Source organism: Antrostomus carolinensis, unplaced genomic scaffold (assembly GCF_000700745.2).
Source record: "Antrostomus carolinensis isolate BGI_N321 unplaced genomic scaffold, ASM70074v2 scaffold1266, whole genome shotgun sequence".
Taxonomy (NCBI): Eukaryota; Metazoa; Chordata; class Aves; order Caprimulgiformes; family Caprimulgidae; genus Antrostomus; species Antrostomus carolinensis.
The window spans coordinates 39123-57928 of record NW_010323732.1 but is presented as its reverse complement, the minus strand read 5'-3'; the positions used below and the strand labels follow the sequence as shown (position 1 = coordinate 57928).

Below are 18806 nucleotides of genomic sequence, written 5' to 3'. Positions count from 1 at the left end.
ACATGGAATGATGTTTCTGGTGATCTCACACCTGACTCGAACCAAGGGAAACTAGAAGCTTGTCATGGAAACTTAGCAAGTATTTGAAACCTGTTGCTTAATGAAGAAACACTAGGTAATTTCTCTTTGTTGAGAGATCACGTTCAACCACAACCAGGCTTTGCTGGCTAATACTTATTGTTCCCACCAGGAAAAACAGCCTGCAGTGTAAATATATGATGCTGGAGAAGTCACTGGCCACAGCCTTCTAGCTAGCCCTGTCCTAGCCTCTGCTGGGTTCCCCAGCTGTTGGAAAGCCTCTGTATTGCATACGTTCAGATTAAAACTGAAATTCTGATGGTCTACATAGTGTAGCATTAAATCTTTATGCAGAAAATGAATTTACTTCAGTTCTTTATTCAGAGAGATTCAGTGTGAATATACTGGGCAATATGAACGAGTGGATTAACAGGTGGGCAAGCAGTTTTGCTTTGCCTGGGAAGTTCTCTGCATAGACCACTACCAGCAAGCTCAAAAGGAACCGGACCACATTCCTTCTTGCCTGTCTAGTCCCATCTCCATCCCCCTTGCAGAAGGCAACCTTCACTTCTGCAGCAGGATCTGTAGCTATACTGTGATGGTATTGGAAAGAAGTCCTTTGGATCAGCAATCCCAGTTTAATGTACAGAGGGATATTGCAACACTCTCCACCTCACTGTTTGGAAAGGACGCAGGGTCAGGAAGCCTCTCAGTGAATGGCTGCTCAGGAGCACAGGTACCGATAGCATCCCAGCTGGAAAGATGAGTCAAGAGCTGAGCCTCAGTGAGTTTTCCCTCCTCTCAGGGGAGAGAAACAGGAATTTCCCAATGTGAGTCAGAGTGTTTATGTGCCCAAGTCACCATCCCAAGATGCCCATCTCTGCACGAGCTATGGAGACCACCTCTGGTGAGCCAGCTCTGCATAGGTGCCTGGGTGACCTGCACAAAGCCAGGAGGGATGATGGGGCACAGCCCTAGGATTGGCAGGGATCACCTCACAGGAGACAAATGATAGAGGTGTAGGATTGATGTGGGGTTCCTCACCAACAAATCACTTCTCATTTAGAAAGGACTGACCTGATTTTGCTAGGATAGAGTTAATTTTCTTCTCAGTAGCTGGAATAGCTGTGTTTTGGGTTCAGTCTAATTATTAAATTGTTATCTCAACCTATGGGTGTCCTGACCTTTCCCCCTCCAACTATCTCCCCTATTCCCTGGGTGCAGGGGGGGAAGGGGAGGAGCGTGAGCAGTTGTGTGGTGTTTGGTTGCCAGCCGAGTTAAACTGTCACAAAGACACAGAGATGACCCATCCCTTGGACACAGAGAAGTGACCAACGCTTCCCAAGTGTTGGAGAAATGGGAGGCTTTTACTGGAAAAGAAAAAAAGTCCCTCTCTGCCTGAGAGTTTAGCAGGACGGGTTGTTTACAGTACCTGATAGATTTTTCATCTGGCCAGCATGACTAACTACCCATGATCTGAAAAGTGCCCAGAAGAGCACTAAGAAAAGCACACAGTTTGCAGCTGAACTTCCTCTTCTTCCCAGACTCAGCAGTTAGGCATTCAGCACAGAAAAAAAAAAACAAACAACTTTGAATGCAGCTTTAAAAAATATCTAAACAGAGTTCCTTCTGGGGAACCGGCTTCCAGATGTGACCCCAGGATCCTCACAGATTTTCATGGGATTTTTTTTTTTATTTAAGATGGCCTTGCAGCTAACTCAGACAGCATCAACCATGAGTTGAAATTTACTCTGTGTACTAATTACTGACACAGACACACCTTCTGCCTCATGGGCTCCTTTGATATGAAAGCTCCTACTTTGACATCAAGGGGTGGGAAATTTCCTCTCATTGGAAATCAATAGTAAAGCACCAATGAAGAAAGGAATCAGTTTCACTGGGACAAGTCCCTTGTCAAAAATCCACTTGCTGTTCCCTCACAGGCTGCAGGCCAGCTGGGAACTATCTGACAGATTCTCCAGGTTGTCCACCATAGTGATGATGGTTTCTATTTTTTCTTCTGAAAGCACATGAGAGGCGTTGGATCGAAACTTCTTCAGGAGCGATTCTTTGCTTAGAGGCTTCCTCCAGTGCCCATAGAAAGTGTCACATTTGCCTGTCAGGACATCCCCGCTGTGCAGGAGCAGTGCCACCTCTCCATACATCTTGTCAAAGTTGGCGACATTATCTTCAGGGTGCTCCACCACCACTTTGTCCAGCAGCTCCCTCAGCTCCTGCCGGTGGATGTTGCTCTCTGTGAAGGAGCTGAAGCCCACTTCACCATCCAACAAGGCAGTACAGGCATTGAATTGGAAGGAGTGTCTAGCCTGGTGTTCAGAGCTGGGGAAAGGTCTATTGATGTACTTGGACACTGGGATCTTCAGCACGATGGTGCGGATCAAAGAGGGAGAGAAGGACCCTGCGTAGTTGATGAAGAGGTTCCGGACAGACAAGGCAGCATCCACCACCCAGTGCATCCCCAGGTGGGCTGGGAATCGCTTGAAAGCAATATCCTGTTTCTCCAAGAGGAACTCATGATGGTCACTTGGTGTGGACAGTGGTTTGGGTTGATAGACACTGTAGAAAGCACTGAATCCAGAGCAGCCAGGGATGTCATCCAGAATCAAGGGGTTAGCCTCCATCCCTCGGGCAGCCAGCAGTGCTGCTTCGAAGCCCAGGCGGGTAGCGTTTCCGATGTGCAATGGCTTGGCTCCTGTTTCTCCAAGAGGAACTCATGATGGTCACTTGGTGTGGACAGTGGTTTGGGTTGATAGACACTGTAGAAAGCACTGAATCCAGAGCAGCCAGGGATGTCATCCAGAATCAAGGGGTTAGCCTCCATCCCTCGGGCAGCCAGCAGTGCTGCTTCGAAGCCCAGGCGGGTAGCGTTTCCGATGTGCAATGGCTTGGCTTGGGTGGCAGCGTTTGCCATGGGTGCCCCTGCGAGCGAGGCGGCGATGCCCAAAGCATGCGCGCACTGGGCAGTGCTGAGAGACAACAGCTTTGCAGTGGCTGCAGCACTGCCCATGGTACCAACCACTGAGGGAGGGTGGAACCTGGAGGAGAAATTGTAGATATGAGCATCTCCACCTGTTTGGGACAAGAAGCACCCAAGCACCTCACCTACCAGACCCACTGATGGGACTGGAAATGAACTGCCAAGTCACCCAGTGGAAATCTCTCATGGCTCTTGTGTGGATGGTATTCACCTAATACAAAATTTAGCCAGCTAAAAACTTGAAACTTCATTGGAGACAAGAGAGTGAGATCAACAGCTCCAGAAAGCAGCTTTTGATGTTCCCTATGAGTAGGTGGCATGACCTGTGTCCATACAGCAAAACATTCTCCCCCCAGACAAATAAGGTGGCCTCATCCAACATGCCCAGGGGTAACAGTTCCTGGTCAATGCTGCCCATTGGACAACACCAGGGCACTACCTGGTGAATGGCAGTTGGCACGGGCAGAAATTGTGCCAGGGACTGTGTCCACAATGAAGCTGTCTGCTTGGCTGTGGGCCACTGCCCATCCTGAGCTCTTGTCCTGGTTAGTTTAGGTGACAACACTGCAGACTCAGTGGTAGTCCTCTTGATGGTTATTTTTGAGGCAAGATCACTAGAGGTCACCAAATGAATATGTGGTGTCTTGGCAGTGTTGGGTTTAGGGTTAGACTTGATGATCTTAAAGGTCTTTTCCAACCAAAGCGATTCTGTGATCAGCTCTGGCAGATCTGGCTTTTGGTTCTCAACCAGGCTTTACCATGACCCTGAGTTCAGCTGGACTTAAATTAACATTTTGAAACCCTGAGTAGGCCTGTTAACAGGCTTACCAACCCTCTTCCTACTCAGTGAAGGACAGGAGGTTTACCTCTTTGGAATGTCATGAGCCTCAGTGGAGAAATGCATGAGCCTTCCTTGCACTTCCAGGCCCACATTAAATGCCAGCAGGAAATCCATGCCGTTGGGTTTGGTGCTTGGAGGTAGCATCTGGGAAGCTGCCAGAAGAGCTGGCAGAACAGCCCCTGACGGGTGAGTAGCAGGGTGCCAGGTATCATCAAAGTCCATGGAGTGAGTCTGCCAGAGAAATGGAGATAAGGACATGCTGGTGTTGGGGCTGGAAGCTGGAGAAGCTGGGGGTCTTAGCTGATATTGCTGAGGCTACATCTGTAACAACCTCCACCCAGTCACCTAGTGATCCCCATGATGGCTGTTTGGTCCATCTAAAAGCAGAGTGCAAGACTGCAGAGGAGCCCATGACTTCTTGTCCCCCATTACCCCTCCCAGACACCAGTTTGCTTCCTGTAATACTAACTAGTGTCTTTGAAGGCACCACAAAGCAGAAGTTCTCCTGGTAGATCCTGCCTTACCGCAACTCCGTTGGTGAATGCGGCCAGTGTCGGGGACAGCTTTACTCCTGGCTTGCCATAGACAGAGCTCACGGCAACTGAAGAGTACAGCTCCTGTGGAAGGGAGGGAAATTCAGGTGAGGACCTTGAGTGGAGCAGTGATTGCAGGATGCCAGAACACCCTTTTTACTGCAAGGCAAAAGTCCTACATCAGCCATGAAACAAGGCCATGGTTGTGGTGGTGATGACAGGGTGGAGACCACATAACTACGTGGTAATATGGGGCTGCTCCTACCCGGCAGTACTGCAGAGCGATATCAAACACGTGCGTCGTGCTGCCCACGAGGCCAACCCCAATGCTGTCGAGGATCATCCTCTTGCTTCTGTGACGAACAGTCTTGGACAAGTGCTCGGGTCGAACTGCGTGGATGAAGGAGGCAAAGCTGCTGGTCACGGTCTCCTCTGGAGCACTCCTGGCCACCACTGCAGCAGCAAGAGAGAGGGGAGGGGGTAAAGACACATGTGGGACATGTTCTGAGAGCTCACAGGTCTTCTCTCTCTGGTCTCACTGAATTTATTGAAGGGCAAAGGCAGCTGGAGAGTGCAGGATCTGCCCAGCATGTCCTTAGGGTGACAGGGCTGCACACAGCCCTACACATCTGGGAGGTGATGTACAGTTTCCTGTAATGTCCCAGGCTCAGAGCCTCTCCCCGAGAATGCCATTTGGGCCCAGAGTCACCTCCTGTGGCTCCAGGCACTTGGTGGAGTCTAGGAGAGGAGCATCATTGCTCCAGACTCCCTCTACAGACAGTGGAGAGATGATCCTGGAGAGAGGGCTGACATCTTCTTTGAGAGAAGGTGCCATTTCTCCCTCATCAGCAGCCCCAGGAGCCCAAGGCAAATAGGCTGGTGTGAATACTGTCCCTCTCCATGGGTCTTCAATGGTCTACAGCACATCCTATCTCCTACTACCTTCATCTGCTGTGAGGACTACTCTGTGCACTTCTTGTGGGGGCTTCAAGAAGGTTCAAGAGAAGCAGTTCCAGGGCTCAGACACATCTCCCCACCCTGGGTTTCAAGGAACCATCTTTTGAGGGGTCAATACAAATGACATCCCTTTATCTGGAGAACAGGCAGAGCAGGTGTCCTGCTACATTACCAGTGGTGCCCTGTTGGGAGTGGACCACATAAAACCAAAACTTCCATTATTTCTTGGCAAGCAGGACTACCCCTAAAGCCTGGATTTATCTAGACCTTTGGTTCTACAAGGAACTGAGCTATCTTGACTCAGCCAGCAAAGCTCCTAAGCCCTATGTACTCAAAAGGATGTTAACGCTGAAAAAAAAGTCCTTTATGGATCCTTTCATAGTTGAGCTCAGCTTATCAGAGGATTCAGCAGATGCTTCAGATTAAACCAGAAGATCTCCTGAGCTTGATGGCTGAAGGAAAGTTCTTCCTGTCTCCAAAAACACCTTTACTGATAGACAAGAAGCAGCACATCGAGCTCCCCAAGGCAAAATTAGTGCCTGTGTTTATGAGCTGTAAGGGTCCTGGGCAGACAGCACAAACTCCTGGCACTTTTGGATTTGCAAACCATCATTTCCAAATCTTTGGAGGTGTTAAAATTCTGTGGAAAATATCCAGTTTGGGACCATTGTACTTTTTAATGTCAGAGCCAAATTGCTTTATTTTGATGGAAGCATAATTCATAGAATTCTAACTGTTATGACCATTATAATTTATAATATAATTTTGAGAGTGCATGTGAGAGTAGGAAAATGTTAAAATTCAGTATAGCTAACATTTGCATGATTGCAAATCCATATATATATATAGATATGGATTTGCATATGTATATATGTGTGTATATATATATTTGCATATGTATATATTAAAAAAAAAAAAATATATATATACACACACCTCTATACGTATGTAGGGGGTACCCACACACATGCTGGAGCGGGTCCAGAGAAGAGCAACGAGGCTGGTGAAGGGACTTGAGCACAAGTCCTATGAGGAGAGGCTGAGGGAGCTGGGGTTGTTTAGTCTGGAGAAGAGAAGGCTTAGAGGTGACCTCATCACTCTCTTCAACTACCTGAAGGGAGGTTATAGCCAGGTGGGGGTTGGTCTCTTCTCCCAGGCAACCAACAATAGGACAAGGGGGCATGGGCTCAAGCTCTGCCAGGGGAGGTTTAGGTTAGATGTTAGGAAGAAATTCTTTACAGAGAGGGTAATCAGGCACTGGAATGGCCTGCCCAGAGAGGTGGTGGATTCACCATCCCTGGAGGTTTTTAAAAAGAGATTGGACGTGGCCCTCAGTGCCATGATATAGTAATTGGAGTTGGATCAGGGGTTGGACTTGATGATCTTGGAGGTCTTTTCCAACCCAATCTATTCTATGATTCTATGATTCTATGCACACAGATAAAAGATGGTATTAATGTCCAAATGGCATGAAAAAGTCAAGATGAGTGAAGCAAGAAAGTAAAAATACTTTGCTTCAACATCTTACAGGAAACCTCGTTGAGATCAGCAGGTACATATGACACTTTATTTTTTAAACAGAAAATATCCCAATTAAAAAAAAAAATGGACCGTTCCCTAATTTCACTAACTTGTATTCATCCCTAAATGTCAGGCCTGCTGATTCACAGTTTGCTTGCAAATATGTTTGGACTCACCTAGAGCCTAGGAGTCCAAAAGCCACTTGTAAACACAGCTGAGAATGTCATCATCGCTGTGACTCACTGAAATGAAATCCCCCCTTGCAGCGGCTGGATGAGATAGATTGCTATAGGAATCTGTAACACTCAGCAGTTTGGAAACCTTCTGCTAACAAAAAAATTTCTGTGTCCTCTAAGAGCATCTTCAGTATCCCACCAACGCCCTCCAGGAGAAGGAAACCGTGATGTCAGACTAGATTGGAGAGGGTGAAGGAAAATCTGCTCAAATCACACTGCACCAAATAAAATCTGGATTGCTTCCTTCCCGTCATCAACTACTCTTTGTCACTTCAATAAGCAGACGTGGTTTTTTTAACCCTTCAGTTAAAAACATTTCATGACTCCACTGTTTGTGTCCTAGTGTGGCAGCTGCACTGCAGAACTTAATCATAATAATAATAATAAAAATGCTCTGTACAAGACTAAATAGATCTGTGTGGATTATTATTATTTCTCTTATTCTCAACTATTCATTAGGCAGCATGAATTGCATTTATTATATTAATAATGCATTTAAAAATAAGTTAATAGACAAATTTATAACGGACCGAATGGCTACACAGCAAAGTTCCGCTTAATTTGGAGCAGAGAAGCTGTAGACAGGCAGTGCTGGAGAAGACAGCAGAGTGGCTGTGAGACACGGAGAACGATCGGTGAATCTCTTCAAGCAATGCTAACAGCGAGATCAGGTGGAATAAAGGAGGAATGACAGACGGAGCAGTTAAGGATCTGAGCAATCCGATGGCAGCTACTATTTAAATATCCTACATGCATGGTCAAAGAGTAAGAATTGGGAAGTCTGGCTCTAAATCAAGTTTCTGGTTTAGCTCAGGACTAGCAATCAACATTTTTTTTTACCATTTGTTACTTTTCTCTCTCCTTTTTAGCAACCGAAGTCAATAATCACCACAAGACCCCCCCCAAGCACGCTTTGTCTTCCAAGAATTCGAGGGGTTTATCTCCGTATGCTTAGCCCAGCACTTCTTTAACCAAAAAGAAGAACTAATGACATGATTATTTTGGGATGCTCTTTTTTTTAAAAAAAAAAAGGATAAGGAATGCTGTTCTGCAGAGAGATACAAACCGTGAGCAGCAGTTTTGTGAACTTGCCGGGAGCTTGCCAAGAACTTCTGGGATTTCTAGAGTAAAGACAGAGAAAGAGCGTTTGTTACCTCAGCGGCTTGAACTTTTTCAGAGCCGTTTTTACTGGTTGTGCTTCTAGCATGGCATTGTAGGACACTCACAGATCAAACAAGCGGATAAAGCTAAATACATATTTAAAGGAGGAAAAAAAATGAAAATATTTTCCAAAGCTCAGTCCAGCCAGGGTTGCCAAGAATAGCCAGGGAAATAAAGCGGTACAGTAGAAGGGGGAGCACAGCCTTTTCAGACCTACCATGAAATCCTCTTATGGCTGTGAGCAGGACCAGCTCAGGGTGGACACAAGGAGAAAAAAAAACCACACAGCATATCCCAACAACAACAACAACCTCCCTGCCATGGCACTGTCCAAAACACGTTTGGGACACATAAAAGGAGCAGACATGGAAGGAACAGGTTAGTAACGGTGAATAAAGTGTCTGTGAAAACCATCTGGGTTTGTTAGTATGGGGGCAAGTTCCCATTTAATGTCACGATGATTTTGAGGGGTTGAGGAACCGCCTAGAAGACAACATTACCTCCTTAAAATGAAATAGGAAAGATCAGAGAGGGATAGGATTTGTACACGAAATAGTAGTTACCTGGAAGGTGAAGTAGACCATGCTGGTGGCTGGTACCACAGCTTGATCTCCAGCTCTGCGCTCCTCTATTCGAGGGATGGGAGAGGTGTCTGTCTGCAAGGTGCTTTGGTGTCGGGGTTTATATATGCTTCTGAAAGGCAATTTGCTTTTTGTTTTTTTGCAACTGAATTTCAAGTGTGATGTCATCAGCCTCTGGGGACTGTAGAGGGTGGGGGGAATAAATGAGGAGGGGTGTTTTTGCTTTGCTGAACAGAAGGGAAACCCCTTTGGTTTCAGGAAATAAATAAAAAGATTTAAGACAATAACTGACAAAGTTCAAGGAAATTCCTGTCTCCAAAATGCCACAGGTGCCAATGTGTGAAGCAACTGGCCCCAGGCTCCTCCTACAGAGAAGGACTATAAAACTGGTACTTACCAGGAAATGAGAGGGACAAGAGCATCCTCCCATTGAGCTGAAGTGTCACCAAACCAGGTAATCCAAGCTGCAGAGGGACAAGTGTGGCATTGGTGTTTTTTCTTTGATGCTTTTCTTGAATCCATTCAGTGTTTTGTCCTTTGGCTGGATCTTTCCATAGCTCTCCTTCTGCTGAATATTCAGTGTTGCCTGCAATGTGTTGCCGATTCATTGAGATGTTAGTGCAGATGTAACTCTCTAGCTTCCAGAAGACATTGGGACCCTTTGTTTCTAAATGAATATTTGGATTTTGGGGGAATGCCATGGCTCTTTGCTTTGTCCAACAGTGAAACCTGGGGACATTTAACATGCTGCATATTATTTTGTACAGAATAACAGCTTGGTGTGATACAACTTGCATTTAAAACCAGCCTCGATTTTCTACTAAATATTAGGTAGACCCTCGAGCTCTGTGAATGTAGCAATGCATCTCAGGCAACTTCGTGCTGGTTTTCACCAGAGGAGGGTCAGGGTTGTGACAGTGAATCCAGCTGTGTTGTGCTGCTGTGCACTGTTCATCTTGCTGCCTGCTTATCCAAAAAGAGTCGCGTGTCCTTCGCTCAACGTGTTTCTCTTGGGAGATGTTCAGAGCTATATAACCATTTCTTATCATTAATAAGGTGGGATGGAAAACTAATCGCAAAATGTCACTGGGGAATAAGTGTGTGAAAATTTAATGTTTTGGTATTTATATATGTGTCCCATGGGATGTTGAGCCTCACTCCAGCCTCCTGTGGAGACAACGTCCACACACCAGCACCTGCCCATTAATATTAGTCAAGGGGGAGAAGCACAGGCAGCAGATGTCAATGCAAAGCTGATGCACATGGTGATGCCTGCAAAGCCCAGCAAGATGGAACGGGGGTGCAGAGGGGAATGACCTTTTCTGGAGGGGGTGGAGGGAGTTATTGAGGGCAAGGCAGCAAGTAAAGGAAAAGGTGTCCTGGAGGCTGCAGCCCAGCTGGCGCCCTGGCCATGTGGGCATGGTCCAGAGGTCATGCTGAGAGGAGAAGAGCCAGGATGGAGGGAGGACCTCACAAGCCAGTTCTTCAAACTCCAGGCTGAATAATGTCAGGGGCAAGCAAGAAAAGGAAAGAAGATGGAGGAGGTTGGGTGGGTGATGGGATGGCTTTGCCTTTGCCCTCACTGCATGAGGGGTTTGTGCGAGGGAAGGATCACCCGAGCTGCCCCATCCCTTTGGTAGAGTCAGCTCTCTGAAAGGCCTGGCAGCACCCCAGGTTTCCAGGTGCCTCCTCACCATGGGGAGATCTCCAACCTCATGGTTTCCTGGACAGTGGCTGTGGTGGGTGATACCTCATATGTATGGAGGGCTGCTAACCCCCCACATGGTAGAAAGTGTTTCCCATTTGCTCCTCTGCCTCCACACTTGCATTGTCTGCATAATCTCTGCCCGAAGAGCTTCTTTGCACCAGTCCCAGCTGAGGATGCCCAGCTTGCAGACGTGGTGGCAGATCCCTCCTTGCTGTAGGAACTGGGGGCAGAGGTGTGACATTATGAGTTTTCCGTAGTGCATGCAGAGAAACAGGTCCTTACAAAGTGCCAGGGGCAGCGGCTGTGCAAAATGGATAGTGACAGCAGCAGTGAGTGGCTTTATCTTGGAGACAAACAAGGCTTGGGTGTGCTTTGAACAGAAAACACCTCAGAGCATTTCCATGCAGACCCTCACTTCTCCAGGTCTTGGTGCAGCCCACAGCATTACTAGTGCTGCTGCCTCTGAGACAACAACGGAAGGGGATTCTTTATTTGATGTGTCCTTATGTTGCATGAAATACAGAGGGAAGGCAACGCACAAAGGCTGAAATGGTCTTAGGACAATGACCACAAGTCTGTGTAGGTGTGAGCAGTAGGTAGATCTGCAGCTGGTTCCAACCCCAAAACATTCTCTTCCCAAGGGAAGCTCCTTCATCCTCCTCCTTTTCCATATCTTGGTCTAAATCTTCTCACATCCTTTCCCTTTACACCTCCATAGCCCAATACGGCGTATTCTGGTGTTTCTTTTCCCCCTTCTCAGATGTCCTATGAAGGATTTCATTGCAAGCAGAGGGAACCAGCCCTGTTAGTCGTGTCTCTACATCCTTCATAAAACCACACTGCATGTTGCAGGCTCTAAAACCACTACCACAGCCAGGTATGCATGAACCACGGACAAAGCGAGCCTTGGCAAATTGAAAACCACTCCTGTGAGCCAGGCAGTCACCTGGCCAGCCCATCTTCCTCCAGAAAACCCATCACATCCTCCTCCAGAGACCGACTCAAAACAGGGGCTTGTTGCAGCATGCCTAGAAAGCCACTGTCTGAGCTATTTCAGGGCGAAACATCTGGAGGAGCTTAATATTGTGGCCCTCCTCCAAGTATAACCATTTAAACCAAACCACTTATTTATATCTGAATGTCATTAAAAAAAAAAAAAAAAGACAATATCGTGGACTCCACAGGTAGCTGCTCAGCTCTTCCTGAGGGCACGTCGTTTCTTAGGGCTTCCTTCGAGTCAGTAGTTTATAGAGATGCTTGACATCAAAAGAAGTGTTCCTACTGCAGAGCTGTGATTTGGTGCATCTCTCTTTCTGAATCAAAAGATCTAACCTTTAACACAATTAATAATTGAATTTACCAATTGTCCTCCAAGGTCAAGTTTTTATCCTTTCCACATTCAAGTTGCTGAATGAGGTCAGAGCTGTTAGGAGTCAATTTATCCTCCATTCTGAATTTTTGTGAAAATTTCAGCCTTTAGAATAAATGGAGAGAAGGAAAACAGCATGTTTTTAATGGGACAAAGGAGTCCAGAGGCCATCAGTGTTTGAAAAATATATCTATCTGCCCAGGGATAATGTGTGTTTAAAAGTAGACACTAGGATCTAGGCTTATTAATATTCACAAAATGATTTCTTCTTTGGGTGGTGCCCCTTCTCTCCTCCTCACTTCCCATATCAATAGTAGTGCTGCATGCTTTCCTTTCATTCCCAAATGCTTTTTGGAATGGTTGAGAACAGAATACATCACTTTCTCCTTTTTCCAGCTCCTTTAGGTCATAAAATGTTCTAAAAATATCAAAATAACAAGAACATTACTGTTTTATTTTCATCTTTGTTTCCTAACAAAAACCTCCAGAGAGCAAACTCCAGCTCATGGTACCCAGGAGTGCAGAGGAATGGAAATGTGGGGGCTGCCTACAAATAGACGAGTTCATGGTAGAAATATGAAGGGTTTGAAAATAGACTCTTTAGTCACTGAGGGTTTCAAGAAAGGGATGGAGCTGGAAAATTCCATCTGGAAGGGAGACTGTGGATGTGTGTGTCGTGCCTGCCTGTTTGTCTGTAACAGTGGATAAGAAATGTCCTGGAATGGCTCAAAAATACCTTGTGGGTTTCGTCTGAATGTTTGTTCGTTTGTGTGTTGGGCTATTCATTCCTCTGCATCTCCAATAGCCTGGAGAAGAGGGGGCAGGAACCATCACCACCACCTGCAGCGCTTTGGGGCACCTCAACATGTTTTTGCCAGAAATTCTTGTAGCCTAAATAGGTTGTACATGTTTTTTCTGGATAGGACTCTGGAAAGTAGGCACCTAAACTTCTGCTTTGAATCGAGCCTTTGTCTGGAGTAACAAGTGGGGAAGCACTATGGAAACACCTGAGCCTGTCACCAGTTTCTCCCTCCTTGGAGCAGGGGCATGGCTCTGAAGGTTGGCTGAATGCCCAAGCCAAAGCAGTGCTGGTCTAGACACCGACAACGGTGAGGTTGTGGGGGCAACCGCCGACACTCTTGTTTTGTCTGGAAGGGCCATGGCGAGCACGGCGGGTTTCGCAGCCGTCTTCTACAGCGAGCCAGCGGTGCTGGGGCTCCTCGCGAATGTGGTCAGTGCCTTCCTCCTCTGCCTGCAGAACTTTGCCGTGGTGCACACCGGCCTCAGGCCACAGGGAGCAGAGGACATCCTTGCAGGTGCGTGATACTGCTCATGGGGAACACTGGGGATGCTGGTTGGAGGTGAACATTCCCTGAGAGCCCCAGGCAAGACAGACTCTTCGAGAGTCAACCTCATGGGTCAATGGACAGCATTGGTGGGACAGGTGGGGAAATGTGGGTTGTCTCCAACGTACAGAGGCCTGTGTGCTCCCTAGGATGGCTGCTCCTCCTTCCCCAGCAAATGCCAGGAACCTGGTACAAACCTTTCATGTGCCTTTCCCCTACCTTCATAGATCCAAACCGTCCCAGGACCTGCTCACCATACTGAGCATACCAAGGGGTTCAGTGGCCATTCATCAAGGTTCAGCATAGAAATTTGTCATAAAGGTGGGAAGAGAAGGGAAGACAGAGATCATAGGGCTGGTCACAAGAAGGCTATGGAACCTGGTGTGGGGTGTCCCCCAGAGCTTGGAGATGCAGCACTACTCCCTGCAGCTCAAGACTTTTTGTTGCTTGCTTCCTACCTGACCTCTTCATGTGTCTCTCAGGTGTCCACCTCATCCTGATTGGAGGCTTTGTCCAGGTCCTGGCAGGATTTCTTGCCTTCCGGAAGTATGACCACCTTGGAGGAGCAGCCTTTTTCACCTTCTCTGCTCTGTGGAGTAGCTATGGGGCTACACGCATCATTGCATCTGCTTACCCCTCATTACAGAACATAACGCTGCCCTCAGGGAATGCCAGCCACCTCCTGCCCACTGGCATGGCCCACCTCTCTGCCAGCCAAAGTGCGGTGGCTGGGCTGGTGGCCTACATTTCCATTTCCTTTATCCTCTCCTTCTGCTCAGCCACAGTCAACTACATCATGCCCTTCATTTTTGGGGCCATCGCGCTTGCTCTGGTGTTTGAAGCAGTTGCACTGTTTGGCCAGTGGGCCCTGGTAGTGTCAGGGGTCATTGAGCTTGTCATTGTCATGTGTGGGTTGTACGGAGCGGTGGCTCTCCTGCTCAAGGGCATCACACAACGATACATCCTTCCAGGCTTTGGCCATCCTCTCTTCAATGTCTTGCTACTGGGGTCAGCACAAAAAAGCTCTTCCAAGGCCATTGGGGAAGAAAAAAAAAAGAATACGAAGTATGCTGAGCCAATGGCCCTCGGCAACATCTGCGATACTATCTCTCCCCTTTTATTTGCCTTTTACTTCTTTGGGTACATGAAGAACTTCTGTGTTGGAGTAGGGTGGATATCCATCATCTCCAGCTGCCAGCTGCTGTCCAGCTTCTACAGTTATCTGAGAGGTGATGTCTACTACACTACCAAGTTTGGTGTCCACAGCCTTTACTGGCTGGTGATGTCTTGGGAAGAGTTTACACTCACCACCTTCCTTGGGTTGTCCAAGGCTCAAGAAAGCAGACTAGGAATGTTTGGAGGTTGGTTCCTCCTGGCCATTGCCTGCATGCTCTTTCTGATGTCAACCCACAAAGATACCCTCGAGATGCTGCAAAATGCCTCATTCATCATCCTCACAACCGCTTCCATCCATCAGATCCCGATGCCGGGTGCTTACCTGTTGCTCGGGGCTGCCTGCAGCCTTTGCACCGCTCTCTCAATGTATGCCACGTTTGCCAGCCTTATCAACTCCATCGGGGAGAAGGCTTTGATTCCAGTTGGTGTCCAGGCTATGTCCAGCTCAGCTCTTCAAACCACCCTGATGGCTGCCAAAACCTGCTTCACAAGATCCAAGAGTTTCCCAAGTGGCACCAATGCTGAAGTGCCAGATGCCTTGTTCTACATCTGCAACGGCCTGGCTGCAGTCTCTGCCATCCAGGGTAGTTTCAGTGACCCCAGCAGACAGCAACTCTCCATACCCTCCGTGCTCATCCCAGGAGCCATAATGCAGCTGTATGTCTGCAGGATCCAGGTTCAAGGAGGGAGAAGGTTTGGTTGTGTTCTTCCATTCTGCTATGCTGCCTTCTGGGGAGCGTGGACCTGGCTTCGGTTTGCAGGTAACTCAAGGTCAGGATTGCTGTTTTACTTACTAAAAAAAAAAAAAAAGGATGTTTTTAGGAAATTCCAGATTGCTTTCTCCAACATAATTCCTTCTCCCAGATGATTCCACAACAATTTACCAATTTCCACCAGATTTACCAATATTCCTCCTTGTAAAAAGATAACCACTGAACATCCCAGCCTGTACCCATGTAACTGATTGCCATTGCTGCAGTCACTTGGTAGTCTCAGAGCTACAGGAGTCCAAGTTGTGCTTTTGACTCCAGAAGAGGTCAAGGTTTCCCTGCTAAACTATTGTGAGAAAGCACTCAGACTGTGTCTAGGCTGTTATCTCAGAATAACAGTACAGGAGATGCTTTTTAGGCAGTAGAAGACTCCAGGTTCTGGCTTTATACTTCAGAAGCCTGGAGCAATTCATCTTAGTTGGTCACAGCCATGAAAGAAGATCTCAGAATGATGAGCCTGGGCTTTAAAAAGCCTCATTTAGCTCCAGGTGGGCAGCATGTTCATACAGCCTCCATGCCAGGTCCTATTAAAATGAGCACCTGTGGGGAAAGTTAAAGCTATTGCTTAAGAGGTATGGCAAGAAGCTATTAATGTTTTCAGTCAGACCCTATTTATTGCAAGCTGGAGGTAAAATCATCAGCTTTTTTTGGATGACCATCACTAGTTCTTCAGTTAATACCTCAAATGCTTTGCATTACAGTGTGCTAGATTTTCTTTATAGCAGCCACCATCAGTTAGTTTGAATTGTAGTCATTCCAGCTGCAGATGTGTCATTCTCCTGTTACGCTGCACTTAATGGTTTGCTCACAACCCAATCTGCTGGTCCTATTTCAGGCCACTTGGTGAACATCGCTGTGGGGAACAGTGAAGGATTCACTGCTGGTTCTATTGCCTTTTTGGTGCTCAATGCTTTTTTAATTATTTTAGGTAAGTCTTAGTACCATATGTGATTGTTTATTGAGGAGTATTTGGGGTCAGATCATTTATTACATCTGTGGTCAACTCTGTGGTGGAGATGCATAAGTGAGGGAGTCTCAGCTCTCTCTGCCAAGAGTAAGAGAGAACTGAAATGTTTTGCCCACAGCCAGTAACAGAAGCTGAGCTGGGCTTAGAAGAAACAGTCATAAGGGAACGGAAGAACGTTTCAAAGGAAATAAAAGGTTCAAATAAGGTGAAAGTGTTAGATGGACTGGGCCACTGGAATATATCCACAGTCACCCTCCAGCCCATCTGCTGTAAATCAGAACCTTCTTGGCTGCCTGTGAAGTGTTTTCCATGTGAGCACAGTGTACTGGCAGATTAAGGGGTTGGCAACTTGTCTCTTGAAAGCTGGGGGCTGAACAAACCAGAGCCGTACATCTCTGTTCCTCCATGAACAGGAAAGTGAGATCAGGGACTGCTCAGTTTAATCAAATAAGATTTAGTTGATTTAGGAATTCTTCTGCTGTTTCACGTACATTTTTATGGGCCGTTCTCTAATGTGAGACCCTCTTGTTTCCATTTCTTTTCACAGCTTCCTCTTTTAACGTGGTGCTTCTCTGCATGACCCTTGCAATGGAGCTCTTGACCATTTGTTTTCTGCTCTTTACATTGGAGAACCTCCCTTTGCCATTTGAAAGTGAGTTTTAGGTGAACTTGTTCCTCAAACCTTCACCCACAGAGTGCAGTGATTGGGTCCCTGGTTGGGAAGCAATGTTCTCCACAAGGTCAATATGGAAAAAAACAAGCAGAAGAGTGTGTCATCTTCTTTAGAAGATGTTGAGCCTTTCAGCACCGTGACTGGAGGAGGAAGCCTTTCCTCATATCATCCCCAGGTCTTTGAGCTTTCTAATAAACACTTAGGTGTGTGTGATATTGCTGAATCAAGACAACCTCCTGAGGTTCTGTACAGTCCTACTTTCTAGTAGTTGTTTAGTGAGCCAAGATTGGGGATGAACTGAGTGTGCCACTGGTGTGAATGGCTGTGGTTTAGTTGAAGCGTTGGCTTTGCAGCAAGTGACAATTTTATTTGTAATTATATAGAGTGTTTTAGCAAGATGTTTTGTAGAAGTTTTTCCACCAGGAAAAATAAAAAGCCGTGTGGCAAAAGATGCACAGGTAGGCAAGCCTGGAAGTGGTTTAAATTTTTAGACCCACAAATATGCTGGACTGCAAATGTTGCAAGACAGGAAAGACTGAAGGAAGTTTGCAATGCTGGGAAGTCATGAGACACAGAAGAAAATAAAACTTTGTCATCACCGTTCCTGCTTTTGACTCTCTGGGTTGGTTTTTTTTTTCCCAGTTGTGATGCTAAGCATCTTCAGCATCATCTGCTTCTATGGAGCAACAGCATCGCTTGCAAACAGCATGTTTGGGAAGGATCTCATGATGATGGGACCCCCTCTGTTCACAGTAAGAGATTTTTTTTTGCGTGATGGTGTAGCTTCCCTGGTCAGGATGGATATCCTGGGGTCTTTGCTCTTACCTAGGGGAGTTCAAATTTCCATTGAATGTCCTTCCTTTGGAAATCCCAGTATTTCTGTAAAGAGAAATGTGCTGAAAACAAGCTCTCTTCCAGCATGAATAACATGTCAGGAAACTTGGAGAAGGACTAGCTCCAAAATGCCTGTCTCCATGGTCTCATGGAATTAGCCATCTCCAATCCAAGAACTGTCGACAGACTGATGTTTTAAAGGCCATAACCTTGGGTGCAGGGAAGTAGGGAGTTAAAAGTTTCCCAAAGTGGACAACAAGAAGTCCCCACTGTATCTGTTAACTCTAAACTTTTCCTGCTGTTTTGTATGTCTGACCAAGGCAGTTCCACCTAACTGAGTTGATTGATCTGACAGCTCTAATTCCTACTGCAGAGAAACATTTTCATTAAATCAGCATTTCTAACCATGGAAACTCATGAGAAAGCACTTGAAACTTGATCTTACTCAAGTTCCTCTGGATTTAAGATTTCCTAGCAGTTTCGTGAGGTCATTTTGGAGAGCAGTTATTTCTCCAGGAAGCAGTCACTGTGCTGGGTGGGATTCATCTCCTGTAATTTTAGGCATAAGCAGTTCAAATGTCCACACCTGAGCTAGTATCTTTGGCATTCTTCAGTACTGGGGCAGAACTAATCACTTGTGCCTTGCAACTCATCTCACCTGCTTCAGGTGAGGCCTCTTAGAAGTGCTGCCTCTGCCCTTTGGCTGCCAAGGGAGCATGGCACAGGGCGATACCTGAATTTGGGTGGACTGAATCCTACCCTGTGTTTCATATATTTGCTTATTCCCACTGTAATGGATTTGTTGCCTCCTGTTCATTGCCAGGCTGAGAGCTCTAAGAAGGACACCGAAGATCCTCCACCCTGTATCTGCCCCAAGTCCCACTGTACGAGTGGCTTGAGGACCATTGCTGACTTGCTGAACACAGGGGCGGTGTGTGGGGTCCCGACAGACACTGTCTATGCTTTGGCAGCCTCCTGCAAACACCCTCAAGCCATTGAGAAGGTCTACAGAATCAAGGTGTGAATACAAGGCTGTTGTTAGTTGGATCCTGCTGATGTCCTATAGATGAGTTATGCACAGGAGCAGAAATGGGAGCTCCTTGTTTCAAGTTGCCCT

At 46.7% G+C, this 18806-nt stretch overlaps 1 protein-coding gene across 1 annotated transcript; it reads right to left on the bottom strand.

The window, feature by feature from the left end:
• Positions 1-1955: 1955 nt before the first annotated feature.
• On the bottom strand, positions 1956-8898 carry LOC104527041 (cis-aconitate decarboxylase). The gene is made up of 7 exons (XM_010170657.1): positions 8829-8898; positions 8171-8225; positions 4656-4843; positions 4382-4474; positions 3883-4088; positions 2855-3074; positions 1956-2654 (listed from the first exon to the last, which is right to left on the bottom strand). The coding sequence occupies exons 1-7, from the start codon at positions 8847-8849 to the stop codon at positions 1956-1958; spliced, it is 1482 nt and encodes a 493-aa protein (XP_010168959.1). The 5' UTR covers positions 8850-8898.
• Positions 8899-18806: the final 9908 nt, after the last annotated feature.